Source organism: Ovis aries, chromosome 2 (assembly GCF_016772045.2).
Source record: "Ovis aries strain OAR_USU_Benz2616 breed Rambouillet chromosome 2, ARS-UI_Ramb_v3.0, whole genome shotgun sequence".
NCBI lineage: Eukaryota > Metazoa > Chordata > Mammalia > Artiodactyla > Bovidae > Ovis > Ovis aries.
Window position 1 is genome coordinate 205069360 of NC_056055.1, and position 21941 is coordinate 205091300.

Sequence of the window (21941 nt, forward strand, 5' to 3'; positions counted from 1 at the left end):
TCTAAATTCATATAATTTTTAAGATTCCAGTATTATAACTTATATTAACCATTAGGGTTTTTCTTTTATGTTTGGTTTTGAAGTTGAAGAAAATTCAGAAGGTACCATTTCTGTGAACCAAGTTAAGCAAGAACCCAAAGAACCAGCATTGTCTCTGGAAGCAAAACCAAATTTGGACTGTAAGAAATTGTCTGCTACATAAATTATTGAAGCTTTTCAGAATTTACAACTCTGGTGACTTCTGATGTCATAGGAAAAGAAGGTGAATGTAATCAAAGCACAGCGTTGGGATAAGTGGACTGAAGACTGGGCCAATGAGCAGCTTTAATTCAGAACTGGCATTTGTTGCTATTTTTACCTTGAGAGATATTTTACTCTTATTTTATATAGTTCTTATACTTTTTGATTATCTGATAAGGCCAGTATTTCAGAAGATCATCTGAACTTATCCACAGTGATGTAGTCTGAACACAAATAGTTATCTAATTCATCCTTTGAAAATACCTAATTTTGGTTCTTAAAAAAGAACATCAAAAACAGTATGTGAGTATCTATGTGTGTATGTGATGATTTTTTTAAGTTTTAAAAGAACTTACTCCCTCTTTAAAGTTATGAAGAAAAATTTTAAATTAATAGACAAGAGAATATCTGAAGTCTGTCTCATTTGGAAAGAAAAACAACAGATTTTGCATCATAATATTAAGCCCAACATTCACATCTGTGAAAACTATGTAGTTGCATTTTAACTTCTTCCATAACTAGAAATAAGTAGTATACCAATGGTCATCTCATATAAATTTACTGTGTCATGATTAAGTACTGAGAATTTTAACTTGAGTCAAATAAGGAAGAGAAATAAATGCCTTTTGCATGGATTTATATGGTGTTATAGTTAAAAATACTACTTATAGGTTGAAAAATGTAGAAACGGAGAGAATTCAGAAAGAATAATAGAATTCCCTGGTGTTTATAAATAGTCAGGGGAACTTTTTGATATCAGCAGAAGATATTTGTTCCTATTTTGTATTAAAGCAGCAGCTCTGGTTATAAAAGAATTTGAGTTGTACTTATTTTTCTGTGCCAGAGTTCTTAATAAATTGATGGTATTTGAAAGATGGTAATCTTTCAAGGTAAAGATTTATAGTTTAAAATTTAGCTCATGTTTAAAACTTTAAAACAACTAGTGTATTATATTTGCTTGTTGAATAAGCATATTTACTTCAAATACTGAATAGATACTAATCAGTATATTCATTATAAGCTTCTCTTTTCTGGAAGGTTGGTAAATTAGAAATGTCAATTACAGCTATCAAGAAATCAACCTAAAGCCTTCCCCCCACCCCAACCCAGAGACCTTTTGTGTGTATATTTAAATTTTCATTTCAAAAATAATAATGATTTCCAATGGATATTAGTGTTTAATATTCAAAGCATACAGCGTATGAAATTTAACTTTAGTACTTTATATGAATATGAGTCCTTTTGGCTTTTCTAAGTCCAGTCTCACATTCTTAATTCACTTTGTTTCAGGTACACAACATGTATCTAAGTATAAAGCACTGTTACTTTAGAAGTAGATAGAATTCTAAAATTCCTTGCTCTTTATATTTAAACCCTATTTAACATAAAATTTATAATTTATACCTCTATTTAATGCAAAGTTAATATTCAGTTACATACATGATTTTTTTCATAATTTTTAAAAATAAGAATTGCTTTTCTTTTTCTTAAGAATCGAAAATACTTGATGTCAGCATTTGTAGAGGCAGGCTGCCAAATCTGTGTTGTGTGTGCATGTGTGTGAAGTCAGTACAAAGCTGAACACAACTCTTAGTTACCTCAAACCCAGATTTTTCTTAGTTTGTGTGTACTTAACGGATATAAGTCCAAATTAATTTATAGTTTAATATTGCATTGTGGGTAATATTCTTTTCATTTGTTATTTCTAGTTTTTATGGAAACTTTTTTCAGTATTTCAAGTAATAGATCTTTACTTTTCATTAATGACAATAGATAATTATAGTTTCTTGAGCTATATTCCTTTGGAGACATTCCTTGCTTTTTGATGTTGAGTTGTTAAGGAGAAATGCTTGTTAAGATACAGACGCTAGTCAGTTACCTAGGACGATGAGAGATGGTAGAGGATCCAGACTTTGGCACCTAAAAAAGAACAAAACATAGTTGAGAAACATTTCTCACTCCATTCTACGTGACTGTCTCTTCTGACATTTTTTTCATGAGAACAGAAAGTTGCAGTACATCCTTCCCATAAGCAAAAAGAGAAAGAAAAAAAGAGCATGAAGGTTTAAATCCCTAATTGTATACTCTTTTGGTTTTTAGGTAGGAACTGGAACTATCAATATTTTCATGTAAGTATTTTAATGAGTAGCTCTTTAAAAATGCTTTCTAAATTAGTTTATAAAAATTCGTTTGTCCTTTAAATGCATGTTCAGTTACAGTATATCAGTATTGTATTTTAAAGGTGCTTAGCATTGCTTTTTAAAAAGATGTTTACATATTTTCAATATTCAGTTAATTTTTAAATGCCCAGGGTATTAAATAGAGCACATAGAGTTTTCAGTATCTGTATTTGGCATTCTCCTAACAGCTCTACAGCAAAGTTTGACATATGCTCTTTTGTGTCATGTATCACATGGTGTAATATCTGTAGTAGAAAGTGGGTGTTCAAAATAAGCACTCAGAATTCATTATTACAGCTGAGCTTGTTTCTTCATTGTGGTTATCATGTTCCAAGCCTCTGAGTGAACATTATATATACTACAGTGAATTATAGATAAACACAGCCATGGTGAGTCTTTCCCTCAATTTTCTATGTAAGTGGTTAACATACTTAAAAAGCTTTTATGTCTTATACAAGGTAAATGTTTCCTAAAAGTCACAAAAGTAATTGAATATAGACTTGATGATATGGTCCTGCATTAGAGTTTCTAATCTTGAGGCCTAGCCGTGTGTGTTCCATCTTTATATCCTGTCAAAATACATACTTAATCATGTGAATATGAGAAAGATGCAGTTTAATTTTGTACCAGGTTTTCTAAAAAGTTTAAAATGTGTGTATATATATGTGTGTGTGTGATATATATATAGTAACTTAATGTTTAGTGTCCTTGTTATAATTTTTTTCATTAAAAAATCTTGTTATTTTTTTCTTACACTTGTTAGTTTTCTTTTTATATATTTCCTGGGCATAGTGATAATTTTGTTCATCTTGAAGATGCTAAATAAACACATTAATACCTGAAAATATTGGCTAGAGATTTATGTTCAATTTGGAACCTGGACATTCTAAAGGATAACTACCAGTAATTCGTGTTATCATTATGTTAGGGAATATATATGTATTTAGTGCTCTCAACTTAGCCAACTATCAGCATTTTAAAACAATGCATGTAATAAGGTATAAATAATTCTTCCTCCCTCCCCTCCCCCATATTTTTTGCATTATAACATCTTCAAGTACAGTTTTACATTTTTGGAGTAATAAGAATATATGATTTAAAAGGGAGGGATCATTAATTTTTTCCCTCTTGGCTCTTTTTCTTTCTTTCTTTTTTCCCCTTTATTCCACTCTGCCTGTTTTTCAGGATCCTAGAGTATCCTACTCTCTCCAGAAAGGGACTGTATTGACTCTTTCCCATCAACTGATTAGGCTTTAGACATTTTAAATAATGTACTATTTTTATCTAAATATCTGTTCAGTTCAGTTCAGTTGCTCAGTTGTGTCCGACTCTTTGCAACCCCATGAATCGCAGCACACCAGGCCTTCCTGTCCATCACCAACTCCCGGAGTTCACTCAAACTCATGTCCATTGAGTCAGTGATGCCATCCAGCCATCTCATCCTCTGTCATCCCCTTCTCCTGCCCCCAATCCCTCCTGGCATCAGGGTCTTTTCCAATGAGTCAACTCTTCATGTGAGGTGGCCAAAGTACTGGAGTTTTCAGCTTCAGCATCAGTCCTTCCAGTGAACACCCAGGACTGATCTCCTATAGGATGGACTGGTTGGATCTCCTTGCAGTCCAAGGGACTCTCAAGAGTCTTCTCCCAACACCGCAGTTCAAAAGCATCAATTCTTTGGCACTCAGGTTTCTTCACAGTCCAACTCTCACATCCATACATGACCACTGGAAAAACCATAGCCTTGACTAGACAGACCTTTGTTGGCAAAGTAATATCTCTGCTTTTCAATATGCTATCTAGGCTGCTCATTTCTTTCCTTCCAAGGAGTAAGCGTCTTTTAATTTCATGGCTGCAGTCCCCATCTGCAATGATTTTGGAGCCCAGAAAAATAAAGTCAGCCACTGTTTCCCCATCTATTTCCCATGAAGTGATGGGACCGGATACCATGATCTTAGTTTTCTGAATGTTGAGCTTTAAGCCAACTTTTTCACTCTACTCTTTCACTTTCATCAAGAAGCTTTTTATTTCCTCTTCACTTTCTGCCATAAGGGTGGTGTCATCTGCATATCTGAGGTTATTGATATCTGTAATTCTACTCAATTAACTTAGTGATGATGACAAAGCCTAGTATACTTCGGCCACAGACAGGTTAGCTATATTCTGTAATATAAATGTATTATAAATGTTCATTGCTGACTGAATTTTTAAAACTTAAGGAATAAAATTAGAATTTTTTAAAAAATCACATTTGTTAATGGAAAATTGATTTCTGAGGAAAATTATGATTAGTATGGAAAATGTTTGAGAATGCAATATGGGTATAAGTGCAGGGGAGATGTTGCTTAATAGTGCAAACTTGCAGCTTGTAGTTATGTAAGTCCTGGAGATCTGATGCACTTACTGCATGGTGACTATTGTCAACAATACTGTATTGTATATATCAGAGTTGCTCAGAGTAGATCTTAATTATTCTCACTACAAAAAAGAAATAATTAGTAGGCATAGTAGAGGTATTAGCTAAAGATATAGTGGTAATCATATTGCAATATATAAATTATCAGATTAACACATTATATACCTTAAATGTTATATGTCAGTTATATCTCAATTTAAAAAAGAATTTTAAAACCAAAGGACAGAGTGGGAGTCAGATACCAGCAAGAGTTTTTATTTTTTAACTATCTCTGTTGAAGTGGGTAATTGACATATAATAAACTGCACATATTTAAAGTGTACGGTTAGGTAAGTTTTGATGTATATATATACATCTATAAAACCACCACCACAGTCAAGATAAGGAACATGTCTATCACCCCAAAAAGATTTTTAGTGTCTCTTAGTAATCCATTTCCATTTCTTCCTGCCTCTACTCCTACCTGCCCTACCCTGTCCCCAACAATTACTATACTGCTTTCTGTCACTAGAGATCAATTTATTACATCTACTAATTTATAAAAATAAAATCATGTAGTATGAACCTTTTAAAAATCTGACTTTGTCACTCAGAATGGTTATTCTAAGGATCATCTGTTTCACAAGATATATGAATAGTTCATTCCTTTTTAATGCTGAGTAGTATCCCGTTGTGTAAATATGCCATAAATTGTTTATTCATCCAGCTGTTGATGGACATTTAGATTGTTTACAGTTCTTGACTATTACAAATAATGCTGCAGTGTTCATTTGTGTAAGTCTTTGTATGGACTATGCTTTCATTTCTTTGGGTTAAATATCTATAGGAGTGGAATTGCTGGGTCATATGGTAGGTATAAATTTAACTTTTTAAGAAACTCTCAAGTGATTTTCCTAAGTGATTGTACCATTTTTACATTCTAATTTGCAGTGTATGAGAGTTCCAGGTGCTGTATATTGTAGGTAACACTTGGTAGGAACAGGCTTTTACATTTTAGGCAGTGTTAATAGGTGTGTAGTAGTAGCTCGTTATCATTTTAATTTTCATTTCTCTAGTGACTAATACTGTTAAGCATCTTTTCATGTTTCATTTTCCGTCTGTATTTCTTCTTTCAGTGTCTGAATCGTTCACTTGTTTTTAAATTGAATTGTTTTCTTACAGAGGTTTAAAAAGCATACCCCAGATATAAGTCCATTACTTGTACGAAACATGTTTTAACATGTATTTGCACCTGATGTTTTTACTCTCAGGATCTTTTGAAGGGCAGAAGTTCTTAATTTTGATATCTAATTTATTGTTTTTTTTCTTTAAGGATTATATTTTTATGTTGTATCTAAGAGATCTTTGCCTAACCCAAGTTTAGATTTTCTTCTATGTTTTCTTCTGAAAATTTTGTAACTTTGGGTTTAAATTTAGATCCGTGATTCATTTTGAGTTAATTTCTGTATACAAGTACAAGGCATAGAGTGACTCTTTTGAGCATTTGAGTATTGATTTGTTCCAGCATCATTTTTTGAAAGAATTATACTTTCCCCATTGAACTGAATTTATCCCTTTGATAAAAATCCATTTTTTCTCTCTTTCTCTGTGTATGTATATGTGTGTGTGTGTATATGTATATATACACACACACACACACACACACACGCACATACGTGTCAGTTTCTAGACTCTGTTCCCTTCCATTGATCTCTTGTCTATCTCCTATCTCAGTGGTCTCAACTGAGTCAATTTTGTCTCTAGGGAACATTTGGCAAAGTTTGGAGACCACTTTAGTTGTCAAAACAAGGCCGATATCACTGGTTTCTGGTAGATAGATGTAAGTCAGAGATGCTGCTCAGTTTCATATAGTACATAGGACAGATTCCGCAACAAAAATTGTCGGGCCTAAAATGTGAACAGTACTGAGACTGAAAATCTCTGGTCTATTTTGACATCCAGTACCACACTGTCTTGATTACTCTACCTTCATAATAAGTCTTGAAGTCAGATAGTGTAAATCCTTGAACCTTATTCTTCTTTATTTTTTTTAATATAAATTTATTTATTTTAATTGGAGGTTAATTGGTTTACAATATTGTATTCATTTTGCCATACATCAACATGAATCTACCACAGGTATACACGTGTTCCCCATCCTGAACCTCCCCTCCCTCCTCCCTCCCCGTACCATCCCTCTGGGTCAACTCAGTGCACCAGCCTCAAGCATCCAGTATCATGCATCGAACCTGGACTGGCGATTCGTTTCACATATGATATTATACATGTTTCAATACCATTCTCCTAAATCATCCCCCCCTCGCCCTCTCCCACAGAGTCCGAAAGACTGTTCTATACATCTATGTCTCTTTTGCTGTCTCGCATACAGGGTTATTGTTACCATCTTTCTAAATTCCATATATATGCATTATTATACTGTATTGGTGTATTTCTTTCTGGTTTACTTCACTCTGTATAATAGGCTCCAGTTTTATCCACCTCATTAGAACGGATTCAAATGTATTCTTTTAATGGCTGAGTAACACTCCGTTGTGTATATGTACCACAGCTTTCTTATCCATTCATCTGCTGATGGACGTCTAGGTTGCTTCCATGTCCTGGCTATTAAAAACAGTGCTGCGATGAACATTGGGGTACACGTGTCTCTTTCAATTCTGGTTTCCTCAGTGTGTATGCCCAGCAGTGGGATTGCTGGGTCATAAGGCAGTTCTATTTCCAGTTTTTTAAGGAATCTTCACACTGTTCTCCAGAGTGGCTGTACTAGTTTGCATTCCCACCAACAGTGTAAGAGGATTCTCTTTTCTCCACACCCTCTCCAGCATTTATTGCTTGTAGACTTTTGGATCGCAGCCATTCTGACTGGTGTGAAGTGGTACCTCATTGTGGTTTTGATTTGCATTTCTCTGATACTGAGTGATGTTGAGCATCTTTTCATGTGTTTGTTAGCCATCTGTATGTCTTCTTTGGAGAAATGTCTATTTAGTTCTTTGGCCCATTTTTTGATTGGGTCGCTTATTTTTCTGGAATTGTGCTGCGGGAGTTGCTTGTATAGTTTTGAGATTAGTTCTTTGTCGGTTGCTTCATTTGCTATTATTTTCTCCCATTCCGAAGGCTGTCTTTTCACCTTGCTTATAGTTTCCTTTGTTGTGCAGAAGCTTTTAAGTTTAATCAGGTCCCATTTGTTTATTGAACCTTATTCTTCTTTTTCAATTTTGTTTTGGCTGTTTGTTTTTTCATGTGAGTTTTAGAGTCACCTTGTCAATTTCTTAAAAAACAAGCAAACAAACAAAAAACCTGATAGAATTTTGATTAGAATTATGTAGAATATACAGCTGAATTTGGGAGTAATTGAAATCTTAATATTGACTTATTTTTTCTCTGCGATGTATTAGATTTTTCAGTGTAGAAATTTGACATATCTTTTGTCAGATTTATCACTAAGACTTTATAAATGATATTGTTCTTAATTTCAGTGTCTGATTTTTGCATTAGTATGCAGATAAACAGTTGATTTTATTTTTATGAACTTTATATCTTGCAACTTTATTAAACTCATGTGTTCTAATAATTTTTTGGTAGTGTCTATCAGATTTTCTACATAAACAGTCATGTTTTATATCTTCCTTTCCAGTCTGGATGACTTTTATTTCTTTTTCTCAGCTATTACACTGGCTAGAACCTGAAGTACAATTGTGATTGTAAGTGACTGGAGTGGACGTACATACTTTGTTTCTTATCCTTCACCATTAAGTCTAATACCATAATTTTTGCATAAGTCTTTTATCAAATTGAGTGAGATTCTTTCTGTTCTGGGCTTCTTGAAAGTTTTTATTAAGAATGGATATTTGATTATATCAGGTGCTTTTTCTGGAGTTATTGAGATGATTATTTGGTTTTCTTACCTTTGTTGTCGGAGAAGGCAATGGCACCCCACTCCAGTACTCTTGCCTGGAAAATCCCATGGACAGAGGAGCCTGGTAGGCTGCAGTCCATGAGGTTGCTAAGAGTCGTACATGACTGAGCAACTTCACTTTCACTTTTCACTTTCATGCATTGGAGAAGGAAATGGCAACCCATTCCAGTGTCCTTGCCTAGAGAATCCCAGGGATAGAGGAGCCTGGTAGGAGGCAGTCTATGGGGTTGCAGAGTCGGACACGACTGAAGCGACTTAGCAGCAGCAGCAGCAGCAACCTTTGTTGTATGTTTGCTTTTATTGGAGAGCTTTCTCATTCATAGTTTTCTTGTTTCTAGTTGTGGCCTTTTCTAGCTAGAGAAGTCCCTTTAGCATTTGTTATAAAGCTGGTTTTGTGGTGCTGAATTCTCTTAGCTTGTCTGTAAAGCATTTGATTTTTCTGTCACATCTGAGTGAGAGTCTTGCAGGGCAGAATATTCTTGATTGTGGGTTTTAATGTTTCATGACTTTAAATATATTGTGCCACTTCCTTCTGGCCAACAGAGTTTCTGCTGAAAAATCAGCTGATAATCTTATAACAATTCCCTTGTATTGTATTTGTTACTTTCCCATTGTTGCTTTTATTCTCTCTTTTGTCTTTGAAAGTGAAAGTGAAGTCGCTTAGTTGTGTCGGACTCTTTCCGACCCCATGGACTGTAGCCTACCAGGCTCCTCCGTCCATGGAATTTTCCAGGCAAGAGGCCTGGAGTGGGTTGCCATTTCCTTCTCCAGGGAATCTTCCCAACCCAGGGTTTGAACCTGGGTCTCCTGCACTGGAGGTAGACGCGTTACTGTCTGAGCCACCAGGGAAACCTTATTTAATTTTTCATCAATTTGATGCGTTCCTCCTTAGCTTTATCCTGTATGGGAATCTCTGTGCTTCCTGGACTTGCGCTACTCTTTCCTTTCCCATGTTAGGGAACTTTTCAGCTATTACATCTTCAAATATTTTCTAAGGCCCTTTCTGTTTTCTCCTGTTGGGACCTCTGTAATGTGAATGTTGATGTGCTAAACACTATCCTCATTTCAGTTCAGTTCAGTTCAGTCGCTCAGTCGTGTCTGACTCTGCAACCCCATGAATTGCAGCACGCCAGGCCTCCCTGTCCATCACCAACTCCTGGAGTTCACTCAGACTCACGTCCATATAGTTGGTGATGCCATCCAGCCATCTCATCCTCTGTCGTCCCCTTCTCCTCCTGCCCCCAATCCCTCCCAGCATCAGAGTCTTTTCCAGTGAGTCAACTCTTTGCATGAGGTGGCCAAAGTATTGGAGTTTCAGCTTCAGTATCAGTCCTTCCAAAGAACACCCAGGACTGATCTCCTTTAGAATGGACTGGTTAGATCTCCTTGCAGTCCAAGGGACTCTCAAGAGTCTTCTCCAACACCACAGTTCAAAACCATCAATTCTTCAGCACTCAAGCTTTCTTCACAGTCCAACTCTCACATCCATACATGACCACTGGAAAACCCATAGCCTTGACTAGATGGACCTTTGTTGACAAAGGAATGTCTCTGCTTTTGAATATGCTATCTAGGTTGGTCATAACTTTCCTTCTAAGGAGTAAGCGTCTTTTAATTTCATGGCTGCAGTCACCATCTCCAGTGATTTTGGAGCCCCCCAAAATAAAGTCTGACACTTTTTCCATTGTTTCCCCATCTATTTCCATGAAGTGATGGGACCAGATGCCATGATCTTCGTTTTCTGAATGTTGAGCCTTAAGCCAACTTTTTCACTTTCATCAAGAGGGTTTTTAGTTCCTCTTCACTTTCTGCCCTAAGGGTGGTGTCATCTGCATATCTGAGTTATTGATATTTCTCCCGGCAATGTTGATTCCAGCTTGTGCTTCTTCCAGCCCAGCATTTCTCTTGATGTACTCTGCATAGAAGTTAAATAAGCAGGGTGACAATATACTGCTTTGAGGTCCTCCTTTTCCTATTTGGAAGCAGTCTATTGTTCCATGTCCAGTTCTAACTGTTGCTTCCTGACCTGCATACAGGTTTCTCAAGAGGCAGGTCAGGTGGTCTGGTATTCTCATCTCTTTCAGAATTTTCCACAGTTTATTGTGATGCACACAGTCAAAGGCTTTGGCGTAGTCAGTAAAGCAGAAATAGATGTTTTTCTGAACTCTCTTGCTTTTTTGATGATCCAGCAGATGTTGGCAATTTGATCTCTGGTTCCTGTGCCTTTTCTAAAACCAGCTTGAACATCTGGAAGTCCACGGTTCACGGCTTGGAGAATTTTGAGCATTACTTTAGTAGCGTGTGAGATTAGTGCAATCGTGCAGTAGTTTGAACATTCTTTGGCATTGCCTTTCTGTGGGATTGAAATGAAAACTGACCTTTTCCAGTCCTGTGGCAACTGTCCTCATTTCTTTTTATTCTTTGTTCTGTTCGCTCTTGGTGATTTCCCCCATTCTGTCTTCCAGCTCACTTGTCTGTCCTTCTGTCTCATTTATTCTGCTGTTGAGTCCTAGTGTGCTTTTCATTTCAGTTATTGTACTTGTTCAGCAGTTTGTTTATTTTTAAAAATCTTTTATCTTGTATTTCTTGTATCTTCTTGGTGTGCCTCTATTTTTCTGATATCTTTAATCTCTTTACTCTCATTACTCTGAATTCTTTTTCAAGTGGATTTTCTATTTCCACTTCACTTAGTTATTCTTGTGGTGTTTTATATTGTTCCTTCTTCTGAAACATAGTCCTCTGCCTCATTTTGTCTGACTTCCTATGTTTGTGGTCCACAGGCTGCAGGACTGTAGTTCTTCTTCTGATGTCTGCCCCTGGTGGGTGAGGCTGGTCCAAGAGACTTGAGCAGGCTTTCTGGTGGGAGGGACTGATCCCTGCCCCCTAATGGGTGGAGCTGGGCCTTGTCTCTCTGGTGGACAAGGCCATGTCAAGGGATATGTTAAGAAGAAGCTGTGGATCTAAAGTAATTTTGATTGATTTAAAGTAATTTCCAAGAACTGCATGTTTGGAAAGCAACCACCTGTGAGGGTATAGTTTCCAATCCTCACTGTTGTCACTGTTTCAATCCTAATGATTCAACTTTGTGTGTACCATCATGACAGAGGTAGGTGCCATGTAGGATACCAAAAGGAATGATTCAAAAGTTTCCCTCCAGGAAAGTAAGTGTCTATTACATGAGATCTTTAACTTTATACAATATAGAAAATGGTGAATTTGATAATAGGAATTGTTGTTGTTCAGGAGGTAAATTTCATCCAATAACTTGCAACCACATGGACTGAAGCACGCTAGGCTTCCCTATCCATCACCATCTCCCAGAACTTGCTAAAACTCATGTCCATTGATTCGGTGATGCCATCCAGCTATCTCATCCTCTTTGTCCCCTTCTCCTGCCTTCAAGCTTTCCCAACATCAGGGTCTTTTCCAGTGAGTTGGCTCTTTGCATCAGGTGGCCAAAGTATTGGAGCTTTAGCTTCAGCATCAGTCCTTCCAGTGAATATTTAGGGTTGATTTCCTTTAGGATTTACTGATTTGATCTCCTTGCTGTCCAAAGGACTTTCCAGAGTCTTCTTCAACACCGCAGTTCAAAAGCATCAATTCTTCAACACTCAGCCTTCTTTGTGGTCCAACTCTTACATCTGTACATGACTACTGGAAAAACCATAGCTTTGACTATATGGACCATGTTGGGAAAGTGATTCTCTGCTTTTTAAGACTTTATCTAGATTTGTCATAGCTTTTCTTCCAAGAAGCAAGTGCCTTTTAATTTCATGGTTGCAGTCACCCTCTGCAGTGAAGAAAATCTGTCACTGCTTCCATATTTTTCCCTGTCTTTGCTGTGAAGTGATGGGACTGAATGCTGTGATCTTAGTTTTTTGAATGTTGAGTTTTAAACCAGATTTTTCATTCTCTTCTTTCACCTTCATCAGGAGGCTCTTTAGTTCCTCCTTGCTTTCTGCCAATAGGGTGGTATCATCTGCATATCTGAGATTGTTGATCGTCCTCCTGGCAATCTTAATTCCAGCTTGTGATTCATCTAGCCTGGAATTTTGCATGTTGTACTCCACATACAAGTTAAATAAGCAGGGTGACAAAATACAGCCTTGACGTACTCCTTTCCCAAATTGGAGCCAGTCCGTTGTTCCGTGTCCAGTTCTTGAGCTGCATACGTTTCTCAGGAGGCAGGTAAGATGGTATGGTATTTATTCCCACAGTTTATTGTGATTCACACAGTCAAAGGCTTTAGTGTAGTCAGTGAAGCAGATATAGATGTTTTTCTGGATAATAGGAAGACAGATAAAATTATATATAATAATTCAGAGGAAGAAAGACATTACTTACAAGGAACAGAACTGAGATTTTAATGAGTACTAGACATTGTGAAAGTGAAAGTCGCTCAGTCGTGTCTGACTCTGCGACCCCATAGAGTATACAGTCCATGGAATTCCCCAGGCCAGAATACTGGAGTGGGTAGAGCTTCCCCTTCTCCAGGGGATCTTCCCAACCCAGGGATCGAACCCAGGTCTCCCACCTTGCATGTGGATTCTTTAGTAGCTGAGCCACAAGGAAAGCCCAAGAATCCTGAAGTGGGTAGCCTATCTCTTCTCCAGGGGATCTTCCCAACCCAGGAATCGAACCAGGGTCTCCTACATTGCAGGGGGATTCTTTACCAGCTGAGCTATGTACTTATGCTTTATTTATTTATTTATATTTGTTTTGGTTAAAGCACTTGGCATTTTGCCTGGGATAAAGTAAGTGGCTTCTTATTACTAGAGCTTCGACTTGTGGTTAATAGCATATGCTAGGATTTGAATCCTACTTGCTCTTTACTAGCTGGACAAATTACTGTGATTTTAAGTTTTCATTTTTTTAATCTGAGGGAGTAGTAGTCATAGCTACCTAACTGAATTGTTACGAGGATTTAGTGAGTTAACCCATGTTAAGATCTTAAACAGAATCTGATACATGCTGGTCAATATATGTTAATTTTTATAATTAATCTTATTAATAATGAGCTTTAAAATCTGGAAATGTAAGCATTATCCTTACTTTCAAGATAGTGTATCTGTTAGGGAACACCTTTGGCTACTCACAACAGAGACATCATTATGGGAGCTTAATCAAAGAGTTTGGTTTTATTTTTCCTATGAAACCAAGTCCAAAGACAGTCTAACCAGACTGACTAGAGGTGGTTGCTCTACCTCCAGCAATGATCAACATTAAGACAGGAAGAACTGTCTTAAGACGTGATGTGAAGGAAAAGACCCATTGGAAAAGACCCTGATGCTGGGAAAGATTGAAGGTAGGAGGAGAAGGGTCCCGACAGAGGATGAAATGATTGGATGGAATCACTGACTCGATGTACATGAGTTGAGCAAGCTTCAGGAGTTGATGATGGTCAGGGAAGCCTGGGGTGCTGCAGTCCATGGGGTCACAAAGAGTCAGACATGACTGAGTGACTGAACTGAACTAAAGACAGGAAGACTGAAATAGGAAAAGGTCTGAGTGAGTGAGTCAAAGATAATTATCAGAAGGAAAAGCAACTTCCACTTTCAACTTATTGCTTACAACCATTGTATGATTACCCTCGTTACAAAGGATTCTAGAAAATACAGCTCTTTTTAAAGGGCACTTTACCACCCCAAGAAAAATTGTGGTTTTGTAAGAGAGAAAGAATTCATTGAATATCGTTAAGCTACTATCAGTGTCTCCCACAAATTGGATAACTGAAATTCAGAATTAAATAATTTGCTAGAGGTTGTTACATAACTATTAAGGGATAAAGCTCTTTTTGGTACCAAAGTCTGACCAATACCATTCCACATTAGTTTTGCTACGCAGTCCAGAAAAGCAAGTGATATTTTCAGAGTAGGATTTTTACGCTGGATCTTTCATGACAGGCTATGACATGAGAATAAATTGCAGATGTATCGAATTCAAGGAGCAAGTGGAATTATATAGCTCATTTTGAGGGTGGTTGTAGGTTCATTGTGGTGAGAACTTTATTCAGGGAATTTAGGGAATTTAAGAAGCAGGGGAAATAATAGGTTTGAAAGATAAAAGACAGGTTAAATAATAGCAAGTCTACAGGGCTAGGCTAAGGTTTTACGTTTTGCTTAGTATGTGTTTAGAAGTCTTATTTAAATGATCTATTAAAGCAGCCTGTTGAATCAAAATGCTTTCCTAAAATCTGAGTGAAAAATTAAGCATCACAGATTTTTGAAAATAGATATGGCGATCCAATGGAAGTGATAGGGTAATTTATTGGGTACTGTAATGTTAATAAAATTGTATAACATTTTTCTGGCCATGACTATTACATCTGTAATTGCTTTTAGAATCTCTTGTGTTTTTTATACTTATGTTCTATAAAAACATTCTAAAATCTTATAGATGGACATTCATTCATTTAAGAAAACAGATTGCCTACCTTTGGGGAGTTTATATTCCAGTAGAGGGTGATACACAATAAATAATAAACAATATATGTCTATTATATGTACTTATATGTAATATATATGTGTATAAAGTACTTCTATGTTAGGTTGATAAATAATATGGAATGAAAATGGAGCAGAGAAAGGGTTCAGTGTGGAGAGAATTTCCATTTTGAATAGGGTAAGCAGAGTGGGCTTCATTAAGGAAGACGTAAGCAAATTTTTAAAGAGTAAGATTGTTAAGGCAGATAGCATGAGGAATAATGCAGTTAAGAGGGAACTGCAAGATTGAGAAGTACTTGCTCTGCTTAAAGAAGCATGGGTACCTCATCTATGGATGGATGATGACCAGACGGACTACATGGGTAAAGATGCAAGTGGGTGGGTACAAGCGAAAATCTGTGGAAATACTACTCTTACTACTTCAGTTTTCTCAGTTAAATAAGAAGCAAGACCCTTAGGGGAGTGTGGAGATTGGTGCAGGGGTGAAGGGGGGTCATGTGTTAGTTGAGGAGAAAAGCTAATAAAAGAGTAAACTAGGAAAGAATATTAATAGTCCTACTTGATTAAAGATTCATTTGAGGTCATGTCCATAAATTGAGAATCGGATTAGTCAGCAGGTTTGTGTGTTTTTCTCCACTCATGGGTAATAGTGACTTGAGTATTTATTGAGAACCAGACAATGTGTTCCCTGCTGACTGTAAGAAAAATGAACTGAATCTAATCCTAGCCCTACAGGGATTCAGTATAGTGGCAAGCAAACATTTAATCAACCAATTGTAAAATTATGTGGTTCAGTTCAGTTTAGTTCAGTCGCTCAGTCGTGTCTAACTCTTTGCGACCCCATGAATCGCAGCACGCCAGGCCTCCCTGTCCATCACCAACTCCTGGAGTTCACTCAGACTCACGTCCATCGAGTCCGTAATGCCATCCAGCCATCTCATCCTCTGTCGTCCCCTTCTCCTCCTGCCCCCAATCCCTCCCAGCATCAGAGTCTTTTCCAATGAGTCAACTCTTCACGTGAGGTGGCCAAAGTACTGGAGCTTCAGCTTTAGCATCATTCCTTCCAAAGAAATCCCAGGACTGATCTCCTTCAGAATGGACTGGTTGGATCTCCTTGCCGTCCAAGGGACTCTCAGGAGTCTTCTCCCACACCGCAGTTCAAAAGCATCAATTCTTCGGCGCTCAGCTTTCTTCACAATCCAACTCTCACATCCATACATGACCACTGGAAAAACCATAGCCTTGACTAGACGGACCTTAGTCGGCAAAGTAATGTCTCTGCTTTTGAATATGCTATCTAGGTTGGTCATAACTTTCCTTCCAAGGAGTAAGCGTCTTTTAATTTCATGGCTGCAATCACCATCTGCAGTGATTTTGGAGCCCAAGAAAATAAAGTCTGTTACTGTTTCCCCTGTTTCCTTATCTCTTTGCCATGAAGTGATGGGACCAGATGCCATGATCTTTGTTTTCTGAATATTGAGCTTTAAGCCAGCTTTTTCATGTTCCACTTTTACTTTCATCAAGAGGGTTTTTATTTCCTCTTTACTTTCTGCCATAAGGGTGGTGTCATCTGCATATCTGAGGTTATTGATATTTCGTGGTAAGTGCTATCAATTCTAACAAAGGAAAAACCATTTTAAATCAAAGAAGTTCCAGGCTGTTGAACAATTCAGGTTGTGTAGGGAATAGCAGACCATTAGACCAAAAATGCAGAAGATTGTGAAAGACACTTCTAAATTCTCACCTCCCTTTGTGCAATCAAAAAATATGTAATAAAAATTTTCCCTATTTCCATTCAGATCCCCTGTGTTGAAACTCATCTTAAACCAGATCCCCGAAGCTCATAAAGATTGTACCTCTGACTTCCCTGTGAAGACTGCTAAGACTGTCAAAATAGTATTCTCCCTACTGCAGTAAGCAAAAAACTCAGTTTTGCTTTATCAACAGGTAATTTTGGAAGTATTTTAAAGGAGCCAATATATGACTGTTTTGGAGGTCCCATCAAAATCTGACCAAGTTGGAAACAGCATGTTTTTCTGAGGCCCTTTGAGCCTGTGCAGGGTCTTGGAATGACAATGGTGAGATGGTGAGGTAAGTTCATATCGGGTTTGAACTCTGATTTCTTTTTTTTCTTAATCAAACACTACAAATGCAAATGCTAAGTTTTGTTTGTTAAATCTGAGAGTAATATCTAACAAGAAACTCTTTAAAAATCCATTGATTAATCAGACTGAAAAACTTATTTTGGGAGAAATCTGTATTATTACTGACAACACTACTGTGTGTCCTTGTCATTTCTTCATTGTGCATCTATAAGTGGAAATTCATAAGGATGAAGATGAGGAGAAGTTTTGTATATTCAGAAGGTTTCTCTTCAGACTAGCATCCCTGGGAAAAACTGTCTCAGGTCACTTATGAAAATCTTATCAGAACTTTACTTACTGTTGTTTTATTTTGTCCATTGGAAGTCCAGTTCTTGTTGTAGGGAGGGGCCCCTCGGTACAAAGTAAATAAAATTTGACTTACTGGTGCCAGTTTATCTTTAGTCTACTTCTGCACTCACTCTCTGCTGAGCTCCTGCATCTTATCTGTATTTGTACTAAAATCAAAATGTGTAGTCTTAATTTTCTAAATGATAGAAGGATTATTTAGAATTTTAATGGTTGCTTTGGGGGAGCTTTTGATATGAACAAAATTTTTCCTTTTGGGAGGCACTTTGAAGCAAAAAAGCAGGAACATATGAAACATACCGCCATCTATATTTTAAGGCAAGAGGAAACTTCCAGAATATATTCCAGGGATTATGAAATTGCCTCCTTAAAAGATTCCTTGGCAAAGGCAAGGGGAAAATGAAAAAAAAAAAAAGGAAAACCATATTTTTTTGATCCTTTCAAATCATAATTTGTATATAATGTCCTTTCTTCTTCTTTCCTCATCCTGTGTTCCTCCATTTCCCTCTGTTCTGTCTCACCTTCTTTTTCTTCTTCCCTTCAAAATACCTCAGAAGGAGGTCTTATTTATCTAAAAGAGAAAGATTACTTTGTTTAGTATGAGGTTCCCTCCCTATCATTACTACACAAGTATTAACAAGTACTGGCTTTTTAATCATGTAAATCAAATTGTCAAGTGACCTGAATTAATGTTTAAACCAATTATAATGATTCTCTCACTCTGTCCCTCCCTCCCTCCCTCTCCCCCGTGCATGTATGTCAAAATAACTTTTGCTGAATCTTTTTCCCATCTCTTTAATTAAATAACGATAATTAGTCTTTTAATGTTAATTTTGTATTTGACTAAAGCGCCCTCTCATTTTTCCATTTTGTTCCTCTTCTGCTTTTCCCTCCCTAGGGAAACATTAAAGATTAATTGGTGAAAACAATTATTCTGTCATCGTGTGCTCAGTCTGGCAATATCTAGTGAATTTCTAAAATGGAAAGAAAAATAATGAAACAGTTTTTGTTTCTTTAAAATTGCTCTTAAGAGACACTTCTGGTTAAAACTATAAGAGAAAGAAGTCTTGTTTCCAAGGTGAAGGGCTCTGAAACAGGATTTTTGAAGTTTTTGTACTTTTATTTATGATTATGAACATTATATAAAAGTGAAAGTGTTAGTCGCTCAATTGTATCTGACTCTTTGCGACCCCAATGACTATAAACCACCAGGGCTATAGCCCTACTCTGCCCATGGAATTCTCCAGGCAAGAATACTGGAGTGAGCAGCCATTCCCTTCTCTACCTGATTTTCCCAACTCAGGGATGAACCCCAGTTTCCTCTATTGTAGGTGGATTCTTTACCATTTGAGTCACCAGGGAAGGCCTGAAATTTATATACTTACATAAAAAATTTTCATACAATATTTCTGATAAATAGATGAATCATTAGATAAATTAGAGTGAATTAATCATACTGGTTTAAAGGACTGAAAAACAATTATCTTTTCCTGACTTTAATATGTGAAATTACTGCCAATACAATATTCTAGATTATACAAGAAGATTGAACATCTCATGATTTAAACTATCTATATTTTTGCATTGGTTTTATGGGCCAAGTGAGGTAGCATTATAGTTTATATTTCTATGGATTGTTTAACATTACAAAAATTTAGAACCATTATTATTCAGTTCAGTCGCTCAGTTATGTCCGACTCTTTGCGACCCCATGAATTGCAGCATGCCAGGCCTCCCTGTCCATCACCAACTCCTGGAGTTTACTCAAACACATGTCCATCGAGTCGGTGATGCCATCCAGCCATCTCATTCTCTGTCGTGCCCTTCTCTTGCCCCCAAACCCTCCCAGCATCAGAGTCTTTTCCAATGAGTCAACTCTTCGCATGAGGTGGCCAAAGTACTGGAGTTTCAGCTTTAGCATCATTCCTTCCAAAGAACACCCAAGACTGATCTCCTTCAGAATGGACTGGTTGGATCTTGCAGTTCAAGGGACTCTCGAGTCTTCTTCAACACCACAGTTCAAAACCATCAATCTTCGGCACTCAGCTTTCTTCACAGTCCAACTGTCACATCCATACATGACCACTGGAAAAACCATAGCCTTGACTAGATGGACCTTTGTTGGCAAAGTAATGTCTCTGCTTTTGAATATGCTATCTAGGTTGGTCATAATTTTCCTTCCAAGGAGTCAGCATCTTTTAGTTTTATGGCTGCAGTCACCATCTCCAGTGATTTTGGAGCCCCCCAAAATAGTCTGACACCGTTTCCACTGTTTCCCCATCTATTTGCCATAACGTGATGGGACCAGATGCCATGATCTTCGTTTTCTGAATGTTGAGCTTTAAGCCAACTTTTTCACCCTTCACTTTCACTTTCATCAAGAGCCTCTCTAGTTCCTCTTCACTTTCTGCCATAAGAGTGGTGTCATCTGCATATCTGAGTTATTGATATTTCTCCCAGCAATCTTGATTCCAGCTTGTGCTTCTTCCAGCCCAGCGTTTCTCATGATGTACTCTGCATAGAAGTTAAATAAGCAGGGTGACAATATACAGCCTTGACGTACTCCTTTTCCTATTTGGAACCAGTCTGTTGTTCCATGTCCAGTTCTAACTGTTGCTTCCTGACCTGCATATAGATTTCTCAAGAGGCAGGTCAGATGGTCTGGTATTCCCATCTCTTTGAGAATTTTCCACAGTTTATTGTGATGCACACAGTCAAAGGCTTTGGCATAGTCAGTAAGGCAGAAATAGATGTTTTTCTGGAACTCTCTTGCTTTTTCGATGATCCAGCAGATGTTGGCAATTTGATCTCTCGTTCCTCTGCTTCTTCTAAAACCAGCTTGAACATCAGGAAGTTCACGGTTCACATATTGCTGAAGCCTGGCTTGGAGAATTTTGAGCATTACTTTACTAGCATGTGAGATGAGTACAATTGTGCAGTAGTTTGAGAATTCTTTGGCATTGCCTTTCTTTGGGATTGGAATGAAAACTGACCTTTTCCAGTTCTGTGGCCACGGGTGAGTTTTCCAAATTTGCTGGAGTATTGAGTGCAGCACTTTCACAGCATCATCTTTCAGGATTTGAAATAGCTCAACTGGAATTCCATTACCTCCACTAGCTTTGTTCGTGTGATGCTATCTAAGGCCCACTTGACTTCACATTCCAGGATGTGTGGCTCTAGGTCAGTGATCACACCATCATGATTATCTTGGTCGTGAAGCTCTTTTATCCACAGTTCTTCTGTGTATTCTTGCCACCTCTTCTTAATATCTTCTGCTTCTGTTAGGTCCAGACCATTTCTGTCCTTTATTGAGCCCATATTTGCATGAAATGTTCCCTTGGTGTCTCTAACTTTCTTGAAGAGATCTCTAGTCTTTCCCATTCTGTTGTTTTCCTGTTTCTTTGCACTGATCGCTGAGGAAGGCTTTTTTCTCTCTCTTCTTGCTATTCTTTGGAACTCTGCATTCAGATGCTTATATCTTTCCTTTTCTCCTTTGCTTTTTGCTTTGCTTCTTTTCACAGCTATTTGTAAGGCTGCCTCAGACAGCCATTTTGCTCTCTTGCATTTCTTTTCCATGGGGGTGGTCTTGATCCCTGTCTCCTGTACAAGGTCACAAACCTCATTCCATAGTTCATTAGGCACTCTTATCTATCGGATCTAGTCCCTTAAATCTATTTCTCACTTCCACTGTATAATCATAAGGGATTTGATTTAGGTCATACCTGAATGGTCTAGCAGTTTTCCCTACTTTCTTCAACTTAAGTCTGAATTTGGCAATAAGGAATTCATGATCTGAGCCACAGTCAGCTCCCGGTCTTGTTTTTGCTGACTGTATAGAGCTTCTCCATCTTTGGCTGCAAAGAATATAATCACTCTGATTTCGGTGTTGACCGTCTGGTGATGTCCATGTGTAGAGTCGTCTCGTATTGTTGAAAGAGGGTGTTTGCTATGACCAGTGTGTTCTTTTGGCAAAACTCTATTAGTCTTTGCCCTGCTTCATTCTGTATTCCAAGGCCAAATTTGCCTGGTACTCCAGGTGTTTCTTGACTTCCTACTTTTGCATTCCAGTCCCCTTTAATGAAAAGCACATCTTTTTTGGGTGTTCTAAAAGGTCTTGTAGGTCTTCATAGAACCGTTCAACTTCAGCTTCTTCGGCATTACTGGTTGGGGCATAGACTTGGATTACCATGATATTGAATGGTTTGCCTTGGAAACGAACAGAGATCATTCTGTCATTTTTGAGATTCCATCCAAGTACTGCATTTCGGACTCTCTTGTTGACCATAATGGCTACTCCATTTC

General features: G+C 37.5%; 1 protein-coding gene across 33 annotated transcripts in view; it reads left to right on the plus strand.

Moving 5' to 3' along the window:
• CARF (calcium responsive transcription factor) overlaps positions 1-21941 on the plus strand; it is an 86570-nt gene that overhangs the window by 47948 nt on the left and 16681 nt on the right. For 15 of the 33 annotated variants that reach the window (XM_060410267.1, XM_042244970.2, XM_060410270.1 and 12 more), the window contains one exon: positions 84-3265. In XM_060410267.1, the coding sequence (XP_060266250.1) occupies positions 84-202 (119 nt within the window). In that variant the 3' untranslated portion in view covers positions 203-3265. Of the gene's footprint in view, positions 1-83; positions 3266-17136; positions 18569-21941 lie in introns of those variants that run through there. The other 18 variants (XR_009599388.1, XR_009599389.1, XR_006058974.2 and 15 more) reach the window with 6 other exon arrangements.